The sequence below is a fragment of the Taeniopygia guttata genome, chromosome 2, assembly GCF_048771995.1.
Source record: "Taeniopygia guttata chromosome 2, bTaeGut7.mat, whole genome shotgun sequence".
NCBI classification, from domain to species: Eukaryota; Metazoa; Chordata; class Aves; order Passeriformes; family Estrildidae; genus Taeniopygia; species Taeniopygia guttata.
Genome location: NC_133026.1, coordinates 47,275,064 through 47,302,471, shown reverse-complemented (window position 1 = coordinate 47,302,471; position 27,408 = coordinate 47,275,064). Strand labels below are relative to the sequence as shown.

Here is a 27,408-nt window from a genome sequence, read left to right as displayed (position 1 = left end):
ATCTCATTTCACAGTTCTAGTGGCAATCACGTATTGCTCCCTACAGGGGAAGGGTGACTCTTAAATCGTGTTTAAGACTTATTCAGAAAATCAGAAACCCTAACTCAGTTCCATTGCATCTCTATCAGGGGCAGTAAAGATGGAGGCTGAAACCATACCTGTCCCTAAGCTGATTTGGCTCCACCACCCAAACCAAAGTATGTTAGGTGTCAGGAACTCATATGGAAACATGAGAAATGGAGAAGTGTTGTGGGTCCTTCAAACTCCAGAAACCACACTCCTGCTCTTGGGATCAGCCTAGAGGATTGTATTTCTTCACCCACTATGCATGTACCCTAACACTGCTCTGCTACCATGCAAATTCAGGCTTGTCTGTGCGTGTTTTGCTTCAGGCTTTTGGAAGTCATCATGTGTGCTAGTTTCTCTCAGCTCTGCTTAAACTGAGAGAGGCTTGAGGGTCTGCCTGGTGTGCTTGGGCTGGGAGTTACCAAGTGGGGCACTCCATGGGCCATTAGCCCCTGTGGTCTCTCTGGTGACCCCCAAATAAAGCCCTCCCCTACGTGGTGTGTCACATCACACCTGCTACTGGCCTGTACATAGGGATATGGTAACTGAGATTTAGCTCTGGAGACTCCCACATGTGCTAAAACTCCCCAAAAACATAGACTGGATCAAGCTGGGTGAGCTGAGCAAGCTCTTCCGTGTGTTCTGGCATCCTGAGAGCAAATACAGAGAGCTGCAGGACTTTCCTTCCGAGCAGAATTTAACCAAAACCCTGCAGAGTACTGTACATCCCTCCAGATCTGCGTGCTGAATGGAGGGAACTGTGGGCCCTGCCATTTCCTTAGCAGGAAGCAGCAGCAGGTAGGCCAGCATGTATCAGGGATATACATGTGTATTTTTATGCACATATTACCACTAATCCAAATTCAACCCTGAAAAAATTCAACTGACTCTGTGTCTTCTGCCTAATAGCAAGTGAATGGCTGAGGAGCTGAGTTATTTCAGGGCACTGAGGGTTTTCCATCTGCAAGAGATGGTGAACTCACGGCACCTCTGGCTCTGCGCTGTCCTTGCCTCCCCTTCAAAAGCTACACATGGAGATTCAGAGAGACAAAATGTTGACTGCGTTCTCAGTGCTATTTAGGTGAGTAATGCTGCAGGCAGGTGCCTGGGGGGGTGTCCAGTAGCATTTCTGCAACATTCATTCCTCCGCCCACTTGTCTCTCATGGTCACCAAAGGCAAGTGTCAGGGCTCTGAGAAACTCACAGGCTATAACAACCCTGAGCAGCCCCACCAGCCCTGAGAACCCACCTGAACTACATTCCTCTGCCACCTGGCTGGATCTGCTGCAAGCCTAGATTGCAAATACATTGAAAAAACAATAGAGCTGAGGAGACAAAGATGGTCAAAAGCTGTAGGGTGACCCTGCCAGACCCTTTCGGGCAGGGGACAGCCCAGATATCACCTCCCTGCACCTGATGCTTTGCAGAGGGCAGAGCTCCCTTTGCTCCAGCTCTCATATTTTTTTTATTTCTAGGCAGGCAGCATCTACTTGGTCACCCTTGACCTAGGTCTACTTCTTTGACTTGGGTGTTGTGTACAACTTAATGGAAGCATTTATGACCAAATCCCTTCCTCTGGGACAGGTCTAATTTCTTTTTTACCTCCTATTAACATCATTTATGCACTTACTGAGATTAAAAGGCAACATCAAGTGCTTCTCCACTCCTGTACCAAGACAGCTTTAGGTCTTAATGTGTCAGGGACTTGGAAGTAATATAAAATCTGTTTGGCAAAAGGCAGGATTTGCTATTGATTTGAGTGGGAAGAAGAAAGATTTCACACTGGTCTGGGGAGGGGCTAGTGGGAGTGAGGTTCACCTTCCCAGCTGGCCTCCAAATCTAAGTATGCAAATCCCTGACTAGACTGCATATTTTAAAAGCTTTGGGGGCTTTTTTCTTCAATTGATTTAAGAGCTTGACTAACGTGTGAGTACAGTGCAAAGCAGCTCTGTGTTACACACAGAGTTATCTCACCGCTCGTTCTATAGGCTAAAATGAAAGAAAATAACACAGCTGATTACAGGGTTGAGCTACATGCTTTGCAGGTTTACATGCCTGGGAGCAGCTTGGGATCTATCTCTGTACTTTATAAGTGCCGTTGTTTTGCTTTCTGTTTTGCAATAGATATAAAGCAGAAGCCATTCCAGAGACCTCTCTGCTAGGAAGGTTTTTCTTGCCTATTATTAGCACTCTGCTTTTGCAGCAAGCACTCATGAGCCAATATGCAGAGTTTTGAAGGACTTCAAAGTGTCATTGGGAACCAAGTGATATGTGTGTTAAAAAGGGTTTAATGGAGCTGCAGTTGCTGTAGCGGTGTCTTTTTATAGCAAGTTTTTACAGCGTTAAGAAAAACATCCTGCAGATTTCAGTAGGATTGGCATATGGATAAGGTACTTTGCACTATGATTTTTGTTTATCTGCTCTTAAAAAAAAATAAAGTAAACCAGCATTTCTTGCTATAGGGAGAATGATAAGCAGAAACAGTTCTGCAAAACTCAGGCAACAGCTATTACCTTCATTTTGGGTTTAATTATTTTTTATATCTTTCAAAGGAAAGCATACATTTGAAAGCAAATGGCTTGGCTTAAAGAATGGAAATACAGAGTGATTTGTATTCATGTTGAAGATTTTATAGTCTTATTTTTTTTTCCCCAGAGCCACTGGATTATGTCATCATTAGCACAAGGCAAATCCTCCTTATCAAAGTTGAGGCAAATTTTCTGGGACCATCTTTAAAAAGTCATAGGAGAGGCTCCCAAGGAAGGAAGTGGTTTGTAAAAAACTCATTAAATACTGAAGTGAATCTGATCCAAGTGTGATCATGTTGGTCTGCAGGAATTGGCTGGAAATTGTTGTTTTAATACCTTCTCTAGTTTTTCTCTTTATAACACTATTTATAAGTCTCTTTTAATTATTCCTGGGAAGCATGTAGGGATATTTTATGAGATAGGCTCCTCATTATCCTTTAGCAACCCATGTCATTGGCCTGCCCACTTTTGAAAGAGACAGACAAGAAGTTGAAAGGAAAGACAAGTACCCATTGCCCACTGTGAGGGGAAGAGACTTGCCCAGGTTTATACAAAAAAGGCAGAGGCAGAGCAAGGACGCAGCATTGTCCCTCCAGTGCTCAGTCCTAAACTGCCTCCTTAAAGCCATCCTTGCACCCATCCTAAAGTCTAGAATGTAGCTAGTTTGGACTTGTTCCACCTCTGAATTCACATAATTAAAACATGTTTTACTCTGCTTTTTCTTCAGGCTGGGGAAGGACTGGTTTCTGCTTTGTCTGAGGGATTAAAAAAAATAGAGCCAGGGAAACCTTTAGTTGTTGTGGCTGCCAAAGCAGGAACAGCACAAGCACAGGATTTCTCAAGGCTCTCAGGCAGATGGAGGCTGCAAGCAAATGTGCTCAAAGCTGATGTGAGCAGAGGTTCAGCTCCCATAGCTATCCTCACTCTGACAGCTGTCTCCCATCCCTATCCCTCAGTCCCAGCAGAACTAAAGCCCTGGCAAAGCCCCAGCACGGCAGCCCCGTCTCTCCCAGCCCCGCGGCTCAGTCTTGAGCAGCTTCTTTCATTTTTCACACTCAGTCCTCTGGAACGGAAACCCTGGTCAGAAATTTTACAGAGGCAGCCAGAGAGATCTTTCCTTTCATTTCTGTGGAGGAGGGCAGAGCAGTGACAGCACAGGAGGAAGGGTTTGTAGAGTTGTTTTTTTTGCTTTTTCCCTTTTTGCAACACTAGTTCAGGGGAGTGTCTTGTGTTATTAATGCTGAGTGGCTCTGGCAACTCCTGTGGTTCAAGGTCATTAGTCATCCGCGGCTGCTGCAGGAGACACGGAGCGCTGAGCTGCCCATCCAACCCTCTTGGTCCTCCCAGGCCAGCAGGTTGGAATAGCTGCACACGGAGCAGCGGGGTCGTGTGGGGGTGTGGAGAGCAGCCTGGGCCACAGGGGCATCCTGACAGCGCGCCCAGACCAGTGCGACCTGCTGGGTTTGATGGGTGGCAGGGCCGGAGAGGGGCTGAGGGTCGGGAGAGCACCTGCAATGTGCCAGTGTGGGATCCTTCACACACCCCGTGAGAGGGCGGATGTCTCTGTCCCCGCCTGGGGATCTCTCCCTGTGTTACTTACAGCTGCACAGGCACACCAGCCTCCTTCTCCTCAAGCTGCACCAATGCAGGATACTCCCTGAGAGTAAGGGGAATACAGATCCACTTGCATCCTTCCCACCTGATTTCTTCCTTTTTTACTCAGGATGAAGGAGTCTAGGCAAACATTCCTTAATTTATTCTTCATCCTCTGGCTCTTGCTGCTGCTGAAGACTGCCTCTTGCTCACCTCTACCCCGTGGAAAAGACCCACGAGCCCCTTCGCTCCCCTTTGGGCTGTACAAAGGACACACCTGTGTTGGTATGTATCCAGGTTTTGTTTGCCTGCTGGTCTAGTTCATTCCTTACTTCACTGGTGAGCTGAGAGCTGCTATTCACATCATAAATCGCTCCTTTATCTATTTCAACAGCTGTACCGCAAAATACTTGTACTCTTTGCTGAATCAGTCACTGAAGATTTTGCAAGGCCGTCATGGGATCTGGAATTATTTTATGATTTTGTTTTTGACTGGCTGCTTCCCAAAGTTCATGTTTTCGCTCTGCGGGAAATGGCATCTGAAAGGTTGGCTTTAATGTCTGCAGGTCTGGGATCTGGAAATAGGATGTTATAAGGTCCTAATGTTTCTTAGGGTTCACAGTGCATTTTGCTTAACTGGCAGGAAGGCACAGTTCCCTTCAGACTTTCCCAGGGTCTCCTCATTGATTTCAGTTCCTGGAAAACTATTCTTAAGAGTGGTTGGTCCATACTTGGGCCAGAGATCTTTGTGGTCTGAATAGTCCCCTCTGATAGCTGGATTGCAAAGGCTGCTTCCTCACATTTCCTTTCCTTTTGGTGTGCACACGTGTCTGCATGACCCGTACTGAACTGGGGCAAGATGGCAACCCCCTTTTCACGTGACTTCAGTGACTGTGGTGATCCCCACAGTACTGATATCTGGGAGTAGGTATTCTACAGTCTCAGGTGGCTAAGTGATTCCCAGAACAAGACTGGTAAGACTGGAATCAATGTAAACTTCGGATATCTCTACACCAGAAATGCCCTTGGCATAGCACATCATATACTTAGGGAGATGTGGTAGCTTATATTTTTTATGTGTGCAAATGGATATGTCTTATGCATTACAATCAAATGCTTTACTTTGTCATCAGCAGAACTTGTTGATCTTACAGGCTTTTTTCAACCTAAAAATTTCTATCATTCTTTTAGCTTCCCAAGGCACCTTTGTGCTGGAAACATAAACCCTGTCACAGCTCTTCATCCTTCAGAAGGAAATAATTCTTTCCACTGTGGCTTGGGGAATACAGTTACAAATAATAATCCTAAACTTGATAAAAGCAGGTTTTTGCCTCACTTCTGAGCTACCCACAATACCCCTGACAGTTTTGGTGTGGCAGGGTGAACCAAAAGGAGAGCAGAGTCAGGGTGGTGAGGGGGTTCAGCTATCAGCCACAACATGAGAAAAAGAGGTGAAAAGCAGAAATGGCTGTGAGTGGCTGTCCTTGTTTGGACTGGGAGCCATGCAAGTGATGACAGAGCAGCAGCCAGAGCTAGGGGGAAGTGGTGTTGTTTAGTGGTGAGATCTTAACATAGCTACAGTTTTGATGGCACAGGAAAGGCAGTGACCATGCTCACCTGTGGGATTTTTACACTGGTGTTTTTTCAATGTCAGATTCTGAGTATTGTCTTTCCATCCTGTTGACTCAGAAAAGTTCTGAATTCCACATGTTGCATTGAACTTGCCTTGGGCAAGATAACTTGTCCTCTTTTTCCCTCCTAAAGGGAGGAGAGCAGTGCTAGCCCCATTGCTGGGACTACTCAGCATGCTCTTTGTTCTGCCTCCCACGCTAGTTTATCTTTCTGAAGTGTCCCTTCAGCTAAAAACATCCTTGTGAACTCAAGTCAGGACCCAAACAGACTGTGCCCACCTCTGCAAACCACAAGATAAAAATGAAGTGTGGCTAGTGCTAAAAGGGCATGAGCCAGTCTGTCAGGGAGGGCTGGTGGCTACTAGCCCAGATGGCTGCCTCTGGGCTTTCTCTCATTAGCTGCCCATATAACTAGCTTTTGAAAATACTGTGTCCCTTCCTTTTCTCAAGCAGAAAGGGAAAGCACTGAGGAATTGATTGTTGCACTAGCCATGACTTGGAGCAGGAGTAACTCTTGCATCTGATTTGGTGACCAGCTCTCCTAGGAGCTGATAGTAAAGCAGGATCAGCTTGTGATTTCCTTCCATCAACTCAACCCCAGATACTTAGTTGGCATTGTTTGCCATCTGGGAAGATAATGACAAAGAGACATGAATACTTCTTCTGTGTCTTCTTGGCCTTATAGATCAAGGCCAAGATGATTTCATAGAATCAGAGAGAATGATAGAATAGTTTGGGTTGGAGGGCACCTTAAAAATCCTGTAGTTCCACCTCCCTGACATGGTCAGGGAAGCTTCCACTTGCTCACCTTGCTCAGAGTCCCATCCAACCTGGCCTCAAATAGTGGAAGGGATGGGGCATCCCCAGCTTTTTTCGTTGACCTCTTCCAGTGCCTTCTCACTGTCACCATGAAAAACTTCTTCCTTAAATCTTATCTAATTTTTAATGTTAGAGATTCCTATTGCTAAATGCACAGGAGATTTCCTTGAAGAATTTTTTTTTCATGTAAGTTTGAATATGTGGTCAGGTGTCTAATCTTTCAAAGTTATCTGCCTCACTTTTCTGAGGGAAATGAAGTGGCTGCACATTGAATTTCTGATCACTCCTGTCTACCACCTGCTTGATTGAGATTGTTGTGTTAGAAGTCAAAGCCAGTCAGAAAATGAATGCTCTTTCAGTAACAAAACCAAGAAAATATTTCCCATTAAGCCTTTCCAGTGAGATTATCACACTTCTTAAAGAAGTATGTGGAAATAATATGACAGGAGAGCAAAGTGCAGCTCTGGTACCTCTGTTAAATGTGATACAACTTGGTTGCTTCGTCCTTCTGTTCCCCTTGCTTGCAGCACTCCCTGGGTAGGCACCACCATCTGCCCCAGTATATTCCAGTCATGTTGGAAAAGAATTTGGGTAATTAAAGGGGCTTCCCTGCCCTTAGCAGATCCTGGGAAATGTATTTTGGGTAGGCACCTATGTGCCAATATCGAACAGGGCTGGAGGAGAGGAGGGTGTGCCTCCGGTGAAGTTTAGACAGCAATTTTAATCATCTTTGCTAACTGTAGAAAGAGTCACATCATTTTTTCTGCATTTTCCTGAAAAATGTAGCTGCTTCATTTAGAGAAAGGCTTTTCATAATTGCCTTAACATACGAACAAAACAACTGGAGGGTTCCCACCTAAAAAAGGGGTTTAATACTGCTGCATTTTAGAGTTACAGCAAAGAGGGGAAAAGCACCCAATAATAACCCTCTCAACCGCAGGATCATATGTAGTACACCTGAGCAATTCCTAAACATCTTAGATTACTGGTCTGAAGAAGTACCTAACCACAACCAGATAAATGGCCTTTCTTTGGCCTTGTCACGAGAAAAACTTTCCCAGCATCTGACAGTCTTTATTCTCCATCAGTATTTCCTGTCTCCACAAGCTGCTAAAATGCCACCATTTTTGCATTCTGTGAAATCATCTCAGGCCCTTCCTCTGGGCCTTTTGCACACTTTGCATGTGATATGTTTTTTCTGGTTTTTCCTTATGAGAGGTAAAAGGGCTTTTGTAAGCTTTCCTGCATGCAAAAGCCTGTGAAGCTGTTTTCCTCCTGCAAAGGGGCAGTGAGGTTCTGTTCTGCGCACGGGCTGGGGAGCTGCATGCTGAGTCTGGCTTTCCTTTCTGGGTTTGTTACTGATGGCCAGCATGGCTTAAGGGATTTATTTGGGATGAGACCTAAAAATCCTTTTGCTGAGTGCAGCCTGACTGTTTCAGTGTGTCATCCTGAGAAAGAGCTGTTTTGTACTTTTCTCTCAAACATCAGGCATGAATGAGCCTTTCATATACTCAGGTCTTTACTTTCCCATCTTCCAAATGAGGAAAGTGCTGCCCATTTCAAAAAGCAAGCAAAGTTTTACTTAAGTTAATGTTAAGGTACCCAAAGACAGTACAATAACACTGGTAAACTGTTGACCCTGGTGCTGTTTCATCATTTTTCTACTGATTTTTAAATTCCACCCTTACTTACCACAGAGCCCTTAAAGGTTTGTTGCAAATTGCTTTGCTCTATAGCAAAGGTGACTTCATCCAGAGGTACCTGAAGCAACCTCAGGAAAGGCAGAAGCTGCTCTGGAGTATGCAGAAAATGGGGGAGACACTGAAAGACAGATGGGAACTTCTGTATTCATCTCCCTTCAACACAGTAAGAAAGTGAATTTTGGGAATGGTAGATTAGTCAGTTAAACATCAAATCCTAGAAAAATCCTTCAATAGCTAATAAAACTTTTTAAAAACACCTTTCAAAAGTAGCGTAAGATCAATCTAATTTTCTTTGCCAATGGGATGATGCCATGTAGACATGGAATAAGAAGCAGATGTTATAACTGGGCTTTAGTAAGGCTCTTGGCACTACCTTAGCACTAATCTTATGCTTGAGAGATGTGTGACAGTGATTAAGCTTCTACAGGGCAGAACAAAACTTGTTGCATAGTCTTCTTCAGAGAGTAAGTACAAGTAGCTCACTCCCTAAGCAAAAGCATGTACCAAATCAGGTCTTTCTTGGGCTTCTCTTTTGAACATATTATCATTCCATATTTTCACTAGTCAGGATAATGAAATTTGTACTATTAAATTAAATCTGTCCATGTAAAGCTGAAATTGTTTGCAAGTAAAATGGAGGGCAGAATTAAATTCAAAACAAGCTTGACAACTTGGAGTACTTGCATCTGAAAAGGTAATTTCAGTATGGGAATGTTGAAGATGCTCACTTCAGCAGAAATAGTCAATGACACACACAGCAAATGAGGAACGACCAGCTGGGTAGCATCCCTTAGGAAGATCATCTGGGCTTGTAGTGGCACAGTGATGGCATGCACATGCAGCACACACCGAGACGTGCGAACAGAAGTCAGCTTGCAAGATGAAGTAACCTGTTACCTTTCTCAGTATTGACAAAGCCTCAGAGGAATTTCTGCCTTCCCTTTTGGGGCTGTGCATCAAAATGATGCAGAGTGACAGGAGGTTTCAGGGGAAAACAAGCATAAGCTATAAAAGAAGAGTGAATAAATTAGAGTTAATTAGTCTAGAGAAGAAAAACCCGAGAAAACAATATATCTGTCCATGAAAGCATTAAAAGTGTGATCCATTCTCCAAGAAGTAACAGAAATGGGTACTAGTGGAGACCTTCAGGTTACAAAGAGGATTTTCCTGTGACAGTGGTAAGTGAGCAGAGTGAGAAGTTCGTGAGAAATCTGTAGAAGACCTCATCAGAGATCTTTACAAACTGTGTCTGCCCTGTTCCTTCAGAATGGCCTAGATGGTTTAGATCATCTGTTAGGGCAGAGGTTTTGTAAGGGGACTTACTCCAGGTCAGCATTTCTGGAGTTCTGTGCTGTGACTGCAAGAAGAAGCATTTGCAAAGAGCAGCATTTATTTGTTTTCCCCCCCGCAGCAGACTGCCCTGCTCTATTGGCGATTGACTTTGGTTGCCCTTTTCAGAATGAGGCGTTTAGTCAGGGAGCCCTCAATAAGGCCAGACAGCAGTGTTTTCCATTTTCTCTGCTAGCAAGCAGAGATCCTGTGGGTCAGCAGCCAGAAAAGCAAATTTCCCCATCTTTGTGCTCTATATAATGCCATTCTCAGCAACCTTTGTGGGTCACCACCTCCATTCAGCCAGGAATACACTGTTACTAGCATATGAAGAACCCTATTTTCAAAATGTATTTTAGCTCTGATTGCATTAAAGAACGGATGTTTCTGAGCTACCAGCAGAGTAAAACTCTGACCTCTACCTGTGTTGATTTGCGTGGTAGTCATTGTCCTCTCTGTTTGCCTCTGTCTAGCTGTGCATGAGTGCAGGGATGAAATATGCCCCTTGGAGTGGCAGCAGGACCAGTGGTGTTCGGAGTTCCCAATAACTTCACACAATGGAACATGCCAAATGGAGTTGAAGGCTTTTAACAACTGTGCTCAGGCAGAGTGGCTGTGCACATATTGTCTGGGGGGACACCATGACAGAACATTTAATTTACAGCTCAGTGATTTCTGTAAAAAAGCCTAGCTCAGTATCAGTGTAGCACCGCAATGTATTTTACTCTAAAAGGCTGGGAATCTTCTTTGATTACAGCTAAGTCAGTTCCAAGCCATAGCAGCTCTGCTGACTTCACCAGCATTGCTCCATTTAATCAGCAACAAAGTTTGGCCTGATGAGCAGCAATAAATACTAAATTTGACCCTAACATTTTTCCCTATGATTATACTTCAGCTAGCACAAACACAGGTATGGGAATAGTACAGTAGAGATACTAAAGCAACTAACTCAGCAATTTTTCAGCAACTGATGGTAAAATTTTTTTTTCCAAAATCATCCTCTTGCTGAAAACTTATGACCGTAAAATGTAAATACAGCTATTGATCACAATGAAAAGATGGGCTCAGCATGCCAAGACATCCATATCTCTGTGTGTGTAAATACACAATCATATCTATGTGCATTTGTACACATGGGTAGTCTTGTACATTCTACATTACTGGTGCTTGCCTTGAGTATAATAATCATTTTATTGATTGTCTATTTGGATGCACATGTGCCTCTCACTCTTGTTCACGTGTTAACCGTACAGAGATCTACTGCTCATATTTAAGGCAATAATTTTTACTGCTTTTAGGAACTGTATATCTGAAAAAAAGTTTCTTGCAATCAGAATCCTGAAATGGGGAAGCCTTTGCAACAAGGAAGGATAAAGTTATCAAATTATATTAACACCCCCTGCCAGCATTCTGGTTTCAGTACATTTTCAATAGCCTTTCCTGATTTGGAAAAGAAAAATATGTTAGTGTCACACATACATACACAGGGGCTTTTTTCATATTAATTAATACAGAAAATATTTATATTGGAAATGCCTGGGGTTATAGATTTTGTTAAATAGGGCTCTTTGAAGTGTAATGTAGGAAACACTAGGGATACATTTGGCTGCCAGGTATGGGTACCAGAGTCTCCCACTAGATGGAAACTGAATTTTCTGTCATAGCTGTATCAGAGTCCTTGTTGTATGTCTAAATGAAACAAAAATGAATGACTGGATCTCTGAAGTTAGGGTGCCTGCGGTGGCCCACTGCTTTTGCATGAGCAACAGCAATAATAATTGGTATTCCAGGTTTTGCTGGAATTTGTCACAGATGCACTCAAAATGCTGCAATTTTGATACTAATATTTTAAAAATGTCTTTAACCACTACACTATGTGTAATTTAATGCCCAGTGACAGGTTTGTAAATAGTGTACCATTTAATATTTCCAAGATATTTCATGAGACTTAGCAAATTAAAGGTGAAAGGGTCTTGTATATGCCAACATATTTGCATATGGATACCTAAAATTATGTTCCATCACCTCAGTATCTCTGCAAAATACATTAATTCTGCAAATGGGATAGGAAGCAAAGACTGGGTTAAAAGACTATCACTCAGATCCATTTCCAAATTACCTTTCAAAGCAACAAATCCTCTGGCTGTATATGGGAAGATAACTGTCCTTACTTTGCAAATACCTTTATGCCATTTGAGCTGAATATTTCATTGAGCTGGAATGAAATCTTGAGGTTATAAAGGGCTGTTCTTTGAAAGTATCAGCTCAGTAATGAGAAGCAGTGCAAAAAGGCAATATGGATATTGGGCCCTGTTAGGAAAGGAATATATAGTAAGTGAGATGCTGGCACAGGTGTCCCAGAGAAGTTGTGGAAGCTGTGTTCAAGGGCAAGTTGGATGGGGTTTTGAGCAACTTGGTACAGTGGAAGTTGTCCCTGCCCGTGGCCAGGGGGTTCAAACTGGATGATCTTTAAGGTCCCTTTCAACTCAAACCATTCTATGATTATATGAAAAAGAAAACATTCCTGTATTTAAGTTTACATAACTATGGTCTGCCTGCACCTAGAGTACTCATGTGGATGTCCTCATCCCAGAGGAGAAAGCCCTATGTCTTATTATCTCCCCACATTAAATTCAAAGAGAAATGTCTTGTTCCAGGTTGAACAGGAACTGGATTAGACTTATTTGGAAAGAGGTATTTTTATGCCAGAACAACAGCGTCAGCACAAGGACTAGCAATATCCTCTTTTGTAGGCAGGCTCTTGGGTCTCCTCCCCTGTTGGCTTTAAGAGATGCCTTGGAGCATAGGATCATCAATAAATGGAGAAAGCTAAGACTGTGTTTTGGGAAACCCTTCATCTTCTGTATAAAGCCAGGAATGTGATAAATGGCTTCATGTGTGCACACCCTTGCTGCAGCAGACAGATTTTTGAGGCAGGGGTTTGCCACGTCACCAAGCAAGTCTCCAGTTCCTGCTCCACCAGGAGCAAGCAGAATGGCCACAGGGTGGCCACAGCCTGGTCAGCAGGGTTTGCAGAGAAATCTTTGTGTCCAAGGCCATTTTTTGGACTTAATATCTTCCTTGTATTCTGGGGCTACATTTAATTTATGGCTGTAGGGGTGAGAAAGAAATCCACCATCCAGAAATATGAGCAAAGGATGGCAAAGGAAGATGTGACAGGTGCCAGAAAACCCACTGAACAGAGTTTTACTCAGACAAATATACCTACAAATCTGAAACTTAGAGAGGCAGCTTTCACTATCCAGATACTTTTTGACATCCCTAGGTATAATTCTAATTATAGAGCCTTTCAAACTTGTGTGGCAGAAGTGGATTGAGTTAAATAGTCTGCTCAAACTGCCAGGGGCTTCACAGCTAAGAAATGAATCCCTCTAGTTCTGATTTTATTATTGGGGTATGTTTTTTTTTTTTCTTTTCCCTGAGCTTATTGGAAATGGCATTTTTTTATTACAAACTACCTTCAAATATATGGAAATAAGTACTTCCTGATGTGTGAGTTTTCACCTTACTGCACTGAGCCAAATGGTTATGGTCTTGTCTTATCTCTTCAGAAATTAATAGCAGATGGGACAAGCCATTGCTAAAAGCGACAGGCATTTATTAATACCAGAGTCTAGTTTCTAATACCTGGTAGGTATTATAATGCCAATGAATTTCTTTCAGAGAAAAACATCCTTCAGCCTGTCAAGGTATTGAAAGCTAATATTGAAGTGAGACAGCAGAATCAACTTACTGAAAGTTGTTGCTAAGGAAAATCATGTGCAAGAGTTAAAAAAAATAAAAATTGAGCTTTATTTAATGATGAAGCCTATTTACATTGCCTTATATGTGTCCAGCTCATGATGAGAAATAAATCACATCTAAATTTCTAGTGAATTAAAAGGAAGCAATAGCTGCTAATGACTGGCCAGATCTGGATGTACTTTTCCACTGATGCCAGAGTACTTAAAAGTTTATATTCTTGCACATGTGATAAGTAAGTAATTAAAGCAATGAGATTTTTACAGTCAAAGACATCTGATTTCCCCTTGCCCTTTTTAGGTATATAATTATTTTCCATTTTTAGCTGGTGGAATTAAGACCCATTAAATGCTAGGATAATTGTTCAACATTTCTGTTCCTGCCACTCAATGCAGAGGAAGATGATAAAAAGAGAGCAGGTTGATAGTAAAAGCAAGGATAGTCTGAATTAACTTTCATTTATAGACACTAACCTCTTGAAGTTTACCTATAGCCCAACACCAGAAATAAGTTCTCCTAAAGGATAAATCTGAATTACTGTGGAGGCATGTTTCCATGAAAAAAACAGGTAGAGCCTAGGTGGATTAAATTCTCTCTGCTGCAGTGAGTCCCCTTAGAACATTCCTCCTCCCTTCTTGCAGAGTTCAACCTTCTTCCTGAGTATTTTAGACTCTCCAGCCCAAAAACTGCTCCTGATGTCATCAGCCTGAATGAAAGGCTTTGAGATCAGCAGAACCAACACATAAGCAAGGGTTCCCCAGGGCACAGCTCACAAGAAGTAAGGAGAGGTCAGCCGAGGGCAGCTGATAAAAGCCCAGGTAGATGGGGAGGACAGAGACCAGATCAGCACGTGTTGGTGGAATGTGTTCCCTGGGAGCACCTCTCCTACCAGAGGGCTTGGAGACTCCAAATTCACTTCCAGAGATTCCAGCTGCAGTGCATAAGGAACAGCAGATCCTTTTGAAAATCAGCCAAGACTTTCTCTATCAGCTTTTCCCATGGAGCGTGGCATTTCATGTGGAATAGCTGCACTTGAGGAGGGAGCATTTGGATAACAAAGGTGTGGTCTGCAGGTGTCCTGAGTGGGGAGGGTGTAATAGCAGAAGCAGAAACATCCTCTCTAAATAGGGAAGATGAGTTTATGAGAGCAAACATTCTGAAGTTCATCTCTGTGGGTTTTTCCCAAATAATCAGGCTGTTATTATTGTTATTTATATTCATATAGCATCTAGTAGCCTGAGGTGCTGCATTAAGTACTGCTCAGACTCAATGTTTGCTCCGTTAATCCTCATGTGAAGCAGATTTGCCTTTGGGCCTGGTTCAATAGACACAAAGATGTCTCTCTGACTTAATCAACATGAAAAATTTTCTTTTAATTGCTGTGAGACTGCTCCTTGAGTGGGGCTACCTGCATGATTGTGTTTGTGATTAGGAATTCTGTTTATTTTGCAGAGCTGAACCAAATATAGCTTTTTTTGTTTTTCTCACTCCCTCTGCGGTACTTTGACAAACATGAGAGAGTAACTTACATCTTCAGTGAAAACTGTCTTGTTGTATAACAGAGAAAATGAAAATATCAATGGTATTTTTATCCTCAGCCCAGCTTCTTGGATTTTGAGCTGTTTGTCCATAATCCCTTTTTTCCACAGCCCCTGGCTGCAGGTGCAGGAGCACTGGGTTACACAGCACAGGCAGAAAGAGCAACACTTCTCTCTGCTGCAGTACGTGACACTGTCAAACCCAACCTAAAAAATTCTATGATTTTGTAGAATCCTCAAGTTCATGAGGCAAAAGAATGAGAGGTAAAACAAAAAAAAAGCTGTGCACTTTGGAAAATATGAAAGGACTAGCTTCTCCCTGACTCTCTGCTTGGACTGCTATTTGTCTTTCTGACGTCTAGACAGCATGATTGATAGATGATTGATAGATGAACATCTGACCTTGGTAGGAGTAGAAAGGAAAGCACAGAAAGATTGTGTGGTTTTGTGGTTAAGTTATCATTTAGGTAATTTAATTTTTCTGAGCCTCCATCCTCATGAATAAATAGACATAGAGGTCAGGGCAAGGGTAGTCCCTGTTGCCTGCAGGTTTTTCATGTGTGCTAATAACGTAGCCTTTATGTAATGACTTTTAGGTATGTTATGGTTTGTTTTCAGGATGTGCAGTGCTATCTCAGTGCTAAAGGCTGGAGTCAGTCCAGCAAGGCTATTACCACCCTACTCTGGCAAAGGAGCCAGGGTCTGTTTTCTGTCCCTGAAGCCAGTGCAGGGCATGATTTGCACTAAAACAGCTGAAGTCTCTTGCACTCTTTAACATCCACCCCCAGAAGTGCGGGAGTACTGGATGTCCCATTCTGCAAACATTTGAGATCAGGCTGAACAGGACCCTGAGCAAATTCATCTAGGTGAAGATAGCCCTGCTCACTGCAGGGGGCTTGGACTAGAAAAGGCTCTTCCAACCCAAACTATTTTATGATAAGGCTGTAGGAAGGTTAAACCTGGACCAGAGGGCCCTGGCCTGTTCTTTGATACCAAGACCTGAATATGCTATACACTTCAACTTGGACCTTTCCTTTACTTTTAGTTTGGGTCTTTATTATTCAACTTTTTTTTTTTTTTTTTTTTTTTTTTTTTTTTTTCCCCACAGCTGTTGTGTTTTTAATTAGCTGTTATTTCCTGGGACTAGTTAGTTAGCCTCTGGCTACTTGGGGAGTTGGGGAAGGGAGCAGGAAAGAAGGAATATCTTGCTTCAGGGTTTTTTTTGGTTTTATCTGTCTCCATTTATTCTTCAATTCTTTTAGGCTGACTGGTGGTAATGGTTCTTAGCATGCTTTATAAATCATTCTGCACAGAATCTTGAATGAGCCTGTTATTTAATAAGTAGGGAGAAGTGGGCTTTTATCCCTCCAAAAGCGGTTACAAATTCACTGTAATTTCTTCTGGATTACTGTATTTGGGGTAGAAGAAGTAATAGAAGAGTCAAAAATATTGATCTTACAGCAAGTTCCAATTGCCCTACCTTCTCTTTTACTTGCCATAGAAGCATCGGAATTATTTACGTTGAAAAACAGCACTTTGATTTAATAGCACATATGTAGAGGTGCTTGGAAGGAATTTAGAAGCCCACTTTGAAGAGTTGTGCCAGTCTGAAAACCTGAACATTAATGTTCTTGAGCTCTGGAGAAAGGTGAGTCTGCAGCCACATCAGATTGCTGCAGCTCACCTCCATTTCTAGACCCTGCTAGCGCATCTCAGAGATGAGGTTGCTTGCACAGCAGAGGAAACAGAATTCTGTTACAGGGATTTCAAACTGAAATCTTTATTCAGGCTGCTGGAAACTGGCACTCTGGCTCCTTGGCTCCTGTCTGCCTGGGATACCTGCCTCTCTTGTACAGGCTTTGAGTCTAGGCAGGGCTATCACTCTGGCTACCAGGTCTAACTACAGTGGGCAGATTTGGCATCCCCAAAGCTATAGTCCTCATAAAATGGTGAAGCCACTGCAGAGAAAGCACAATGCTGACCTACAGAAATTTAAAATTGACTTGAAATGAATGTTCATCAATTGGATTTTGAATGACTGTTCTTTGGGGATCGCATTGAATCTACTTAATCCCCAAAACAGCAGAGGGAAACGTGCTGCACATCTCAAGCAACACTTTGCTAGCCCTGTTCACACCCACTAAGTGATGAGAAATAACCAGATTCATAGGTCATAGGAAGTGGCTTCTTTCCAGCCACAGAGGCAGAGCAGAATGAACTGTGAAGACATTTTGGTTTTAACAAATGTGTAGCTGGGCTCAGCAGCCTTGTGTGTGCTGAGCATTGCTGGGCTTCGCAGGAAAGTCTGTGAAGAAATGATGGCACGGATGCTCTGTCATGGTCAGCACATATGTCTGTGGTGTGACTTCTCTTCTGTAGGCAGTAACAAACATTTGGTTTCCGGTTTTTGTACCTCTCTGTGCTGCTTGTGTGGAGAGGTATAAAAGTCCTGCTCAGTACAGACCTGTGCCTTTTTTCCTTGTGAGATAAAATGAGAGATCAGGTGATCAAGCAGGCAGTTGTAACAATGGCTATCCCTTTGACTCCTCAATTTTCAACCTTGAAAGAATGGAATCATTTTTCCAGGAGCACCATACAGTGCTTTAAAAGCCAGGCTGTTCTTTGTGCTCCTCTGGAATCATCATTCTCTCTCTAATAACTTACAGGATTTGAATGAAGACATGAATTCACTGATATTTTTTTGCCTTAAATACCTATCATCTCAAGAAATAAAATGCCCAAAGATGCCAGAAATACTTCTTTGGTGCAAGAAGCTTCATAACATTTCACCAATAATGGTATTTCTTCTTTTTGGCTTTTTGTTTTCTTGAAGGATGTGTGCTTGTGGTGTCTGTCATTGAACAGCTTGCACAGTGGCACAACAGTACAGTAAAGGCAGCTGTGGAGAGACTGTGTGACTACATACCTGGTAAGTACCAAATAATGTGCCATATGCCACGCTGGTGCTGATCTATTTCCCTGTTAATTCAAAACTCAGATTGGAAGTCTGAAAAAAAACTTTATCTACTTCTTGTGCAGGACCTCAAATGTGTGTAGCTGGGAGATAGCAAGTTGCTATTTACAGGGAAGTCAGTGACATGGCTTCACTTAGATTCAGAGCTGGGATTTTGTCCCAAAAGTTAGAGTGAATGGGGCTATATTAAGCCCCACACACATGTGAGCACCAACACGTGCAGACCAGTTCCCTTCCTTTTTCTCCCCTTAGTCTCTTTGTTAGCAGCTTAAGAATAGATTCACTGTATGCCCCACCACTCCTCCTGCTTGTTGATATGGGTCTTTATAGCAACAGTGAAGTGAAGATGAAAATGTTTTCAGCAGGTATGAGAACTGCTATTGTAACATTTTAAAAATGAGATGAGTCTGACAGGTGTAAGATGTGAGCATTTGATGTGCACAGAAAAGCTACTGAAAAGTAATTGGTGATACAAATTTCAAAAGCGATATCTATTCCATGCGAATATATGTAAGACTCCCCTTTTTCTGCCCCTTATTTTATCTACCCAAAGGAGATTGGAGCTCCACAGGCACACCCCTAAATAGAGAACTGTTTGAATGCCAGAATAGCTTTGTGCCTCACACACCAATCCTATAAATATTTAAGTAGCTAGATCTCACATTCATGATATCTTTTTAATGTTATTAATGTAAAAAGATGGCTTAGGATTCTTCATTAAAATGTCATTTTTATATGATTTCATGAACTGTGTCTCTGAGAAAACCGTCTTGCTCTGCAGACCCCAGTTTCACAGAGGATATGTGTAGAATATTAATTCCCTCCTTTCCAAGGAAGGATTTCCCAAGGCAGAATGGGGCAGGGAGCTAATTGCTAGGATTTATTCATCAATAGAATGACGCTTATCTGATTTCTATTCCATAAGTCATATCCTCAGTGTTGTAAATTACAGGCACATAACCATGAAGTTGCAATTAGAAGCACTGATCCTGCTATTAAAACACAATTTTGTTCTTTAAATTATGACATGCTAGCTCTGTATTCATGATTCACTCAGTGGACCTTGTTCTTCTGACATGTCAAGATATTTCTTTTCAGCTGCCATTCTTTACACACATAAAATCCTATTATCCCTTTAGTTTAGTCTGTATAATCCAGTTACCTTCTGAGATGCATGGATATATCCAGTAGAAAAAAACCTGACCCTGAACTTGAAAGGAGTGAAAAATCCTATGGATTGTGTGGGAGCTAGAGTGTAACCTGATTTATCTTCTCCTGGGAGGTGAACACTGCAGCCCAGCAGGAATCAACAGTTTCCTCTTGCTGCTTGAAACAGTGGAAAAGCTTTGAACGCTTGTGAGGAGCAAACCTACCAAGGCAGGTCATGCATTTCAGATGGAGAAACAATTTCATTATTATGCACATGCCTACAATCCATAGCAAGAATAACAGCAACAAATTAATGGCAGCAAGGCTTTTCTTAAGGCACAAAAAGGAGTAGGACTCCAAAAACCTTAGAAACTGGATTTTTTTGAGGGCCTCCTATAATTCTTATTACAATCAAGTCAGGTTTGGATCAAACCTTCTGTAAAGTTATGTGATGCTGAAGAACAAAAAATGCTTAGAGAAAAAGAGATAAAATTTCAGTACCTGTCAGTCCCACTCAATCTTACAGGCTGTGTAGAAAACAGAACCACAGCCTCATTTGTATGGAAATACTTGCAATGTGTGTGATTCAAGTGACATGGCAAATAGACCTATGAAAATAAGAATAGTATGTCATGAGTGAAGAAGGCTCTTGAGCAGATAGAAAGGCCAGGTCTGGGGGAAGGGCAGTATTCACAGTGTAAGAGGTGTTCTTAGCAAGAATGTATGTTTACCTGGATACTGACTGTCTGCTTGATGGCACAGAGGTGACTGATACCCGAAATGTGCTTTGAGACCCTCTGCCTCCAGCGTTGCCTCTGAGTCATGCTCTGCTTCTGTGTTGACCACTGCTGTGTAAACACCTTAGAGCTCAAGTACAAATGGCAACATGATAATAGCATCTTTTTTGCAAATATTTGTCCTCTGGGACTCAGCCAGGACTATGAAGCTATATATGAAAACCTTCTGGACTGTTCTTAGAGGATCTAAGGGATCTTAGGGGATCTCTTTTAACTGAAGCAAATATACTCTACATTTTCTCTGAATTTTCCAGCATTTAGTTTTAAGCTCTTTTCTTGCCCCTGAAGACCCACAGTTATTCATCATTTTTCTCTTTCTCTCCCCTTCTTTTCTGACCTACACTGCTTTTTCCTAACAGAGATTTCTCTTTGCAATATCCTCTCCTTGTGTGTGTTAGCAGAGCTGGAGATTTGTGAACACATGGACGCAGCCTGGCTCCAATGGCAAGTCCTGTAAATGCTGTCTGTGGCTTTGGTCTTGGTGTTTTCTTGAAAGCCAAAGCCCGAATGGCATCTGAATCTTCCCAAAGGAAGATTATTGATAACATGCTTATTGATAATTTAACATTATTACTAGGAGAAAATTGGTGTTACCAGCAAAACACTTTTATCAGTTCTCCAGAGCTGATAGGCAGCCAAACTCTGCTCTCTTCTCAGACACCAGGAGAGGTTACAGCAGCCAGCTGGCTCCTTCAGAGCCAAAAATATTGTGGAAACAAGCTGGTTTGAGAAACTCATAAGGAGACCATCACCTGTGATACACTGGGGAGGTGTTGGGGAAACCAGCCACATTTGCCTGCAGGCTACCTTAGGGAGTCAGGTACCCCACTGGCAAGCCTCATCAGAGGGTACTCTAATCAGCAGTGATGCCAAACACAGGTTATTGATGTCTGCGACATCTTTCATTTTAGGTGAACAAGAATAAAATCTAATTCTAGTCAGGAGACCAATTTTTACTTGCAGATTGCTTCTAAAGAGCCAATAGTGAGGAGTTATGTGGCAAAGGAGGCAAAGAAATTAAACTAATAACTTGATTGAAATAAAACACCTGTCATGGCATAAGAAAAATCAGCTACTGTAGTTACAGAAGCTGCCTGCAACACCATGAGTAGGAGGGTGTTGGGAAAATTATCTCTTCATTCCCTGATACGCCTTCCTGGTGCCAGTCTTCCTTTCTCAGGTGCAGGTTGCCAGCTGGGGTGCCTGCAGTGCTGGCAGGAGAGCAGCTGTGGGAGCAGGAGCACACCCATGTACCCTCCACACAGCAGAACAACCCACCCTGTATGCAGCAGCCCCCCAGCCTAGCACTGGTTAAAATGGAATATTCAGCCCAAATTTGGGGAGAGGTGACTGCTTTGGGTGTTTCTATGGCTTTTCTCTGGGAAAGATGAGAATACTCTGTGCTTTCTTCCCCAGGTACAGATATTTATCTGTCTGGGTAATTGAGGTGCAGGAGAAAACGACAACTCTAAGGAGTTTGAGGAGCTGCTAGGTTGTTGTCACGGCACTTGTGTGAACCTGTCTCTTATGATATTTCACAGCACCACCCCAGCTGGAGCAAGGCCTGGCACCTCCTTTCCAGGATATGTGCATGGTTAACCAGCTCTAGTCTGTTCAGGCCAACAAACAGGCACTTTTCCTTCACGGGCTGGTCAGAACAGTGGCCTGCTTGTATTCAAACCCTCACTCTCCCTCAGTGTCTTTGCTCAGGTGCATGGATCCCCTGTTATTTTACAACAGTGCCTTAAATAAATCTCTGATGAACATACTTATCAATTACATGCTTCACACATATTAAGGAAACCACCTGAGCCAGCTTCCCAAAAAAGCACACGGCTGTAGACTGTGAAAGGAAGCCAAATGAAAAGTGTCAGGTATTTCTTTGAATGCAATAACTCCTGCACAACTCCTGCTCTACACAAAACATATTCTCTTAGCTCCACAAACCCTCAGAAGCTCCGAGGCAGTTCTAGGAGTAGCATCAAGCCCAATATCACTTTTTGCGCTTTGATTTATGTGTTTGTTTTCTTTCTCCTTTCAATCCTACTGAGATGTTTGTTTAAACTTTTTAGAAGATTTTGTGGCATGCAACATTTCTTTTGACTTTTCCATTTTGCCATACTTAGAAAAATTAACAAAAGTTAGTTTGTCCTTTTTTGTTGTCATCATGTGACTTACATAAAGCCAGAAGGCTTTTAGGCAAGATTAGAAATTCAGATTTTCCCATTCTCTGGTGCTACACTGAGGTCAGAGATTCACGTGCCTTCCCCTAAGGTAAATCAGCATTCACCTTAATGAACCAACTGCTTCTGTATTTTGGCTGCTACAAAACCAGTTTCACCATGTTCAATTACTTAAAAAAAAATTTAAATTATGTTTTCTAGAAAAACTGCAAGGTTTCTGTTATGTGCTTGCTGAACTTTACAGACCACACATAGCTGAACTGTAAGTATTGCTGTGTCCTCTCAGATTTTTGCTTAGTTTGTTCTTGACATATACAGATGTGCTGTCAGGCTGAAGTGGAGGGATTTCAGTCCTAAAATCACATTATTTTTAAAGCAGAGGCGCTTCACAGTGATTCTGGTTTGGCATTTGGCACAGCTATTCCTGAGTGAATAAACACAGGCTGCCACTGGTAACCATTTTGATATTCCATTTAAATCTCAGATCAGGCCCACCTGATATAATTATCTTTTGAAATTCAGCTCATTTGGCTGAGGGAGGAATTTGAATAACCTGTATGTGTGAGACAGGTTCTATAAAATCACACAGTTGTTGCTTGGCTCTTGCTTTCCATTCTAACTCTAATCAGGCTTTCTACTTGTCAGGCCCTACATGCTCTCAGCCCCGACCTTGATATGCACTCTTGGGGAAGCCTACTATTTAATCTAAGTGATTAAAAAAAAAAAAATGTAGGTCATTTTATTCCTCTTTGAAAGTTCTTAGTTTAATTAACAGAGCTTTTACTAGACCTTCCTCTTCCCTAGGGCTTTTATTTTTTGTTTTTAAAACTATCCAAGGGACTGCAAAGTGCTTACAGGACTGAGAAATGCTGTAATCAAACATTTTAATTTAATTCCTAATTAGCCCAGAGGTGTGTCCCAAAATTGAAGAAACAATCCTAGCGCTCATGCTTGGTGATTAAAAGTTAAGGATCTTTGAAGGATTTCTGGTTATGTTGTTGAGTTAATGATTGAACATTCATATGTGCCAAATTGCATATGCATTAACTTTAACCTTTAAATCTTTGTCAGGCTTATGGTTGATTAAAAAACTAGAATAGTTATAATGCATTTGATTGAGGTGCTGCATGTAGAGCACAGTCCTTTTTCATCATCCTGGGTTCCAATTTTAAGTGCTGAGTAGGATGTCGTGGCAGGAAATCTTTAGAACCCAACACTGTACTGAGCAGCGGTTATGGGCCACGGTGAAGTGAGCTGAGATTATTGTGTGGTGTGATGGGAAGATTTAGCTTCCCATGGAAATAGCTTCTACTTTCAAGAGCCCAGAAAAACATAATAGTCTTTGTTTATGCACCATTTCATTCAGCATAGACAGGGAAATGAATGCCGATGTCGTTTGCCATTCCTTGAGGCTGTGTAAACAGGATCCAGGACAACCACTTTGTCATCTCTACTCTCCTCCAAAGGTGAGTTGTTTCCCACTTTTCTTAAAACTACTGATTGCACAATATCTTTTAAGCTGGAATTGAGCAGTCTGAAGGCTTCCACTGCACATGCATTGTCTAGGAAATAAGCATTTAGAGTGTGGACATTCCTAAAAAATGTCTGTTTGAACAAAAGGCGCATAACACACATTAGCTGTATGGACCCTCATCCACTGGGTTGAGGGTGCATGGGAGTCACAGGGTCAAATTCTCTTGTACTGTCTGGATCAGAGAGGAAGAGTGGGGACTTTATTGTTAAGCAGTACAATAACCCAAAGCAGATACTCAGCTGAGGCTCATCTATGCCCCCATGTTACTACAGCACAACAAGTGATCCCCACCTTGCCTGATCTACCGTGACAGCCTGCGTGGGTGCAAGTTACCTGCTGGAAATGGAGGGCTGTTTGACTTGGATTAGTCTGCTGTGCAAGAGGTTTAAGCTAATGTGTGTTATCTTTTGCCACAGGCTGAATTCATATTTAATTACCACCGCTTCTGTGATGTACAGTTACTTGCTACAACATTTGCAGGTCCTTGATTGCATGTCCTAGACCTTTGCCATACTTGCATACTTGCATATCTGCATAGGTGTCTGAACATATACTGTTTGTTTTGGGATTCTTTTGGTTGTGAGTATTTTTTTCTGTCCCAGACACCATGCACCTCCAGTCACACTAAAACCTGAGAGTGGTGGGGGCTGTTTGGTGGTGCTGAAAAGCAAGTCATTCATTTCAGAACTTACTTTTGGAAATCTTTTTCCCTGCATCTGGATGGAGAAAGGCATGTTTGGTCTGCATGAGGTGTTTCACACAGGGTCTAGTCCAGCAGTCATTGAAATCAGGCAATCTTTTTATGGGCTTTAATGATCTGCAGTTAATCTCCAATATAGATTTAGTTCTGCCAATATTAAGGTCTGGGAAAACACCTGCCTTCCAAGAATGACAGTAACGTTTGTTTTACCTCAGGTGTGAGTCTGTGCTCCACGATATGTGAACATAGAGATCTATGGGTATGCAACCATACAGGGGTGAAAGAAGACGAGTGCAAGCAGCACAGAGGGCCCACACTAACTCAACCAGAATACTGCCCAAACTTCATCAAACAGGTGCCATCAGAAATCTCCCATCTTGAACTGAATGTCAGAAGTGCAAGGTGCCTCTTGAAGTGAAAGAGGATGCAGGCAATGAACTGCACGGAAAGAGAGGGATGGGCTTGCCATGGCTGCACAGTGAGTTAGGCTAAGGAGCCTGGAGAGAGAGGCTGTTTAAATCAAGGTGGCTCCTGTGAAGAAATTAGAACACCTGTGTTGAAATGCTAGGCTGATCAGACAGAGGGGAAAGGATGCCACTCGTGGGGTTGCTGTCACATCTTTGTGAGCTCTTACCCATCTCACAGAGCACGTGTATGACCAAGTTGTTATCTCCTTCCACCTCCAGCAACCACTTCAGTGAGTGCACTGTCCATGAGGAAAATGGCTGAATGTTGTGGGGCTTTGGTTTATTTTTCTTTTTTAACAACATTTGGACTCTTTTTTGCATGGCCTGGAGACTATCCCTCTGAGCAAGCAGCTCAAGCAAACCCTCTTCCCTTCCGAGTGGTAGTTAAACCCCTTTCTGTCAAGGTATTTGTTTCTCAACAGGAATAAGGGAATTCTACCAACAAAACCATTTTTTTACACTGACTGTGCCCTTATTTTTGTCTCCCCTTGTGCACTGAGAGAGCATGAGGAGATGGGAGGAGAAGAGCAGTGCCTGGAATTCATGCTCAAGTGGTTGATAAATTGCCCACAGTAACTCTGTGACTAGTCAGACTGAGTAAAGATGAATTATGGGTGAAAAAATTAATACACAATCAGAGACACAGGTGCATAAAATGCAGTTTACCTCACATTTGCTCCTTTAGTTTGTAATTTGATTGATCACTTCAGTTTTATGAGTCTCCAAATGTTGGCGCAGTCCCCTGCTGGGTGTTTGAACAAGACTTTAATACTAATGACTGTTCTGTTCAACACTATTGATTTTCAGGTACTTCATTTAGACTTTTGGATGCCCATTTTCCCAGAATTAGTATCATATTTGTACTGGCAAAGGGAGTGAAAGAAATAATGTTACCTGTCCTTGGATAGCTGCATAATGCTCAGATTTTAATTGCCTCTAGATAAAAAATTGGAAAGTGGAAAATATCCACATGCTTTATCCATTATTAGTTTATTTTTCTCTCTTTGTGCACTGTTGCTTTACTGAGGTTTTGTGTTTTGAGGAAGGAAGAGCCCCTGCTTCAGAGGCCTTTCAAACTGTCTACTTAATGGAGATGCCGCAATCCACGTAAATGATATGTGCATTACTACATCACTTTACATACTTCCCTGGTCTCTAACAGATTAGCCCAATTTTTTGTTTGTTTTTTGCCAAGCTGCCTGGAGCTATTAGCACTCTGTGATTATTCTGGAAGACTTTGCTCTACTTATGGATAAAAAATATTACTCCATTCGCATGGAGCTCAGTGTTCCCAGCACGGAGCTGGAGGAGAAGGGCATCCAGCCTGGGCAAGGGCAGCTCCCTGTTGCTGGGGCTTGGGCATGGTGGGGTCCTCTGCTTACAATCAGTTTCAGGGGCAGACCTCTGATGCTGGTAGGGAAGATTGGAAGGGACCCTTGCAGCTCCTGGATCACCAGCATGACCATACAACCAGTTGTTCCTTTGTACTGGGTCCTGTGAGCCCCTTCTTGCCACCAGTGGCTTGCAGAGCAGAGCAAAGCTTCTCCTCTGCCCTTTAGTATGAGGATGGCAACACTGGGGTCTCCTTCAAGAAAAGAGACAAACTAGTAGGGCAAATCAGAAGTGAAGGGTTACTAAAGGTGGCTGAAAAGTGGACAGTATCTGAAGCTGCTATAAAATGCTTTGTGGTTCAAGGTACATCTGTAATGCACTTTGTAGTTTAAGCCACATCAACAACAGATATCCTAACATGGGCTGCAGAATCACTCCAAAAGACTGACAGTAGTGCAGGCACCCAAGATACCTGGTTTAGGATGACTGGATGATTTTTAACCAAAAATGTTTATTAGCTCATATGCTGGAGGACTTTCTGCACTAGGTTGTGTAATACAGGGATGTTCCTCTAGTGAGTGAAAAGGGCTGAAATAGGGTGAAGAATTTTATGCAGTGCCTACCACGATTCCTTTCTGGCCCTGGGAACAAACAGGTTTGCTGGAGATTATTCTCAGTTTGTCTCTAGATTGTTTTAAGCCAGCTGGCCTGTTTGGTTAAATGGCAATACTTTAATTAATTTGTTGGGGCCAGAATAATGGCTTGACTTCAGCACCGTAGTAGTGCTCTAGCAATCACTAAAACAGTCTGTGCTGGAAGTTTGTACTCCATCTTTCTGCCTTTCAGGATGCCTCTTCTGCTTCCCATCACTTTTATGCTCCAGATTATCAGAGACCCTTCGGCTGTATATTTTGTCTTAATCTCCATCAATAGGATTTTGTGGAAGTCATTTTTCATCAGCAAAAATATACTATTTATATTTTTATAATTTTATCTTGCCAAAATAAGCATCACTGCCACAAGCACTCATGCTGGTTTGTGTACTCTCCATCAGGTCTTTCACTGACTTTCTACAAACCCACATCCCTTGTGGGTATTACTGTGTGAGAACAAAGAAGCATTGCTCGTGAACAAATCCCACTTTTAGCTGTGCTATTTGACAAGCTTTGCAGAATTTTGCTATCTTGCTACTCTTGGTTAAAGGATGATGAAAATTAGTTAGAAGGAAAACTTGGAGTGTTTTGCAAATATCTGGTCTCCTGGGAAAAAGCTGGCTAACAAGGATGATAAATGAGAGAGAATT

At 42.3% G+C, this 27,408-nt stretch overlaps 1 protein-coding gene across 4 annotated transcripts in view; it reads left to right on the top strand.

Annotated features, from left to right (window-relative positions):
* Positions 1-27,408, top strand: part of AOAH (acyloxyacyl hydrolase) — a 94,590-nt gene that overhangs the window by 16,477 nt on the left and 50,705 nt on the right. Inside the window, exons 1-5 of one of the 4 annotated variants that reach the window (XM_072925848.1) lie at positions 1,043-1,147; positions 4,318-4,472; positions 17,803-17,898; positions 22,274-22,334; positions 23,439-23,538. In XM_072925848.1, the coding sequence (XP_072781949.1) occupies positions 1,098-1,147; positions 4,318-4,472; positions 17,803-17,898; positions 22,274-22,334; positions 23,439-23,538 (462 nt within the window). In that variant the 5' untranslated portion in view covers positions 1,043-1,097. Of the gene's footprint in view, positions 1-1,042; positions 1,148-3,641; positions 3,761-3,842; positions 3,950-4,317; positions 4,473-17,802; positions 17,899-22,273; positions 22,335-23,438; positions 23,539-27,408 lie in introns of those variants that run through there. The other 3 variants (XM_072925850.1, XM_002197258.7, XM_072925849.1) reach the window with 3 other exon arrangements.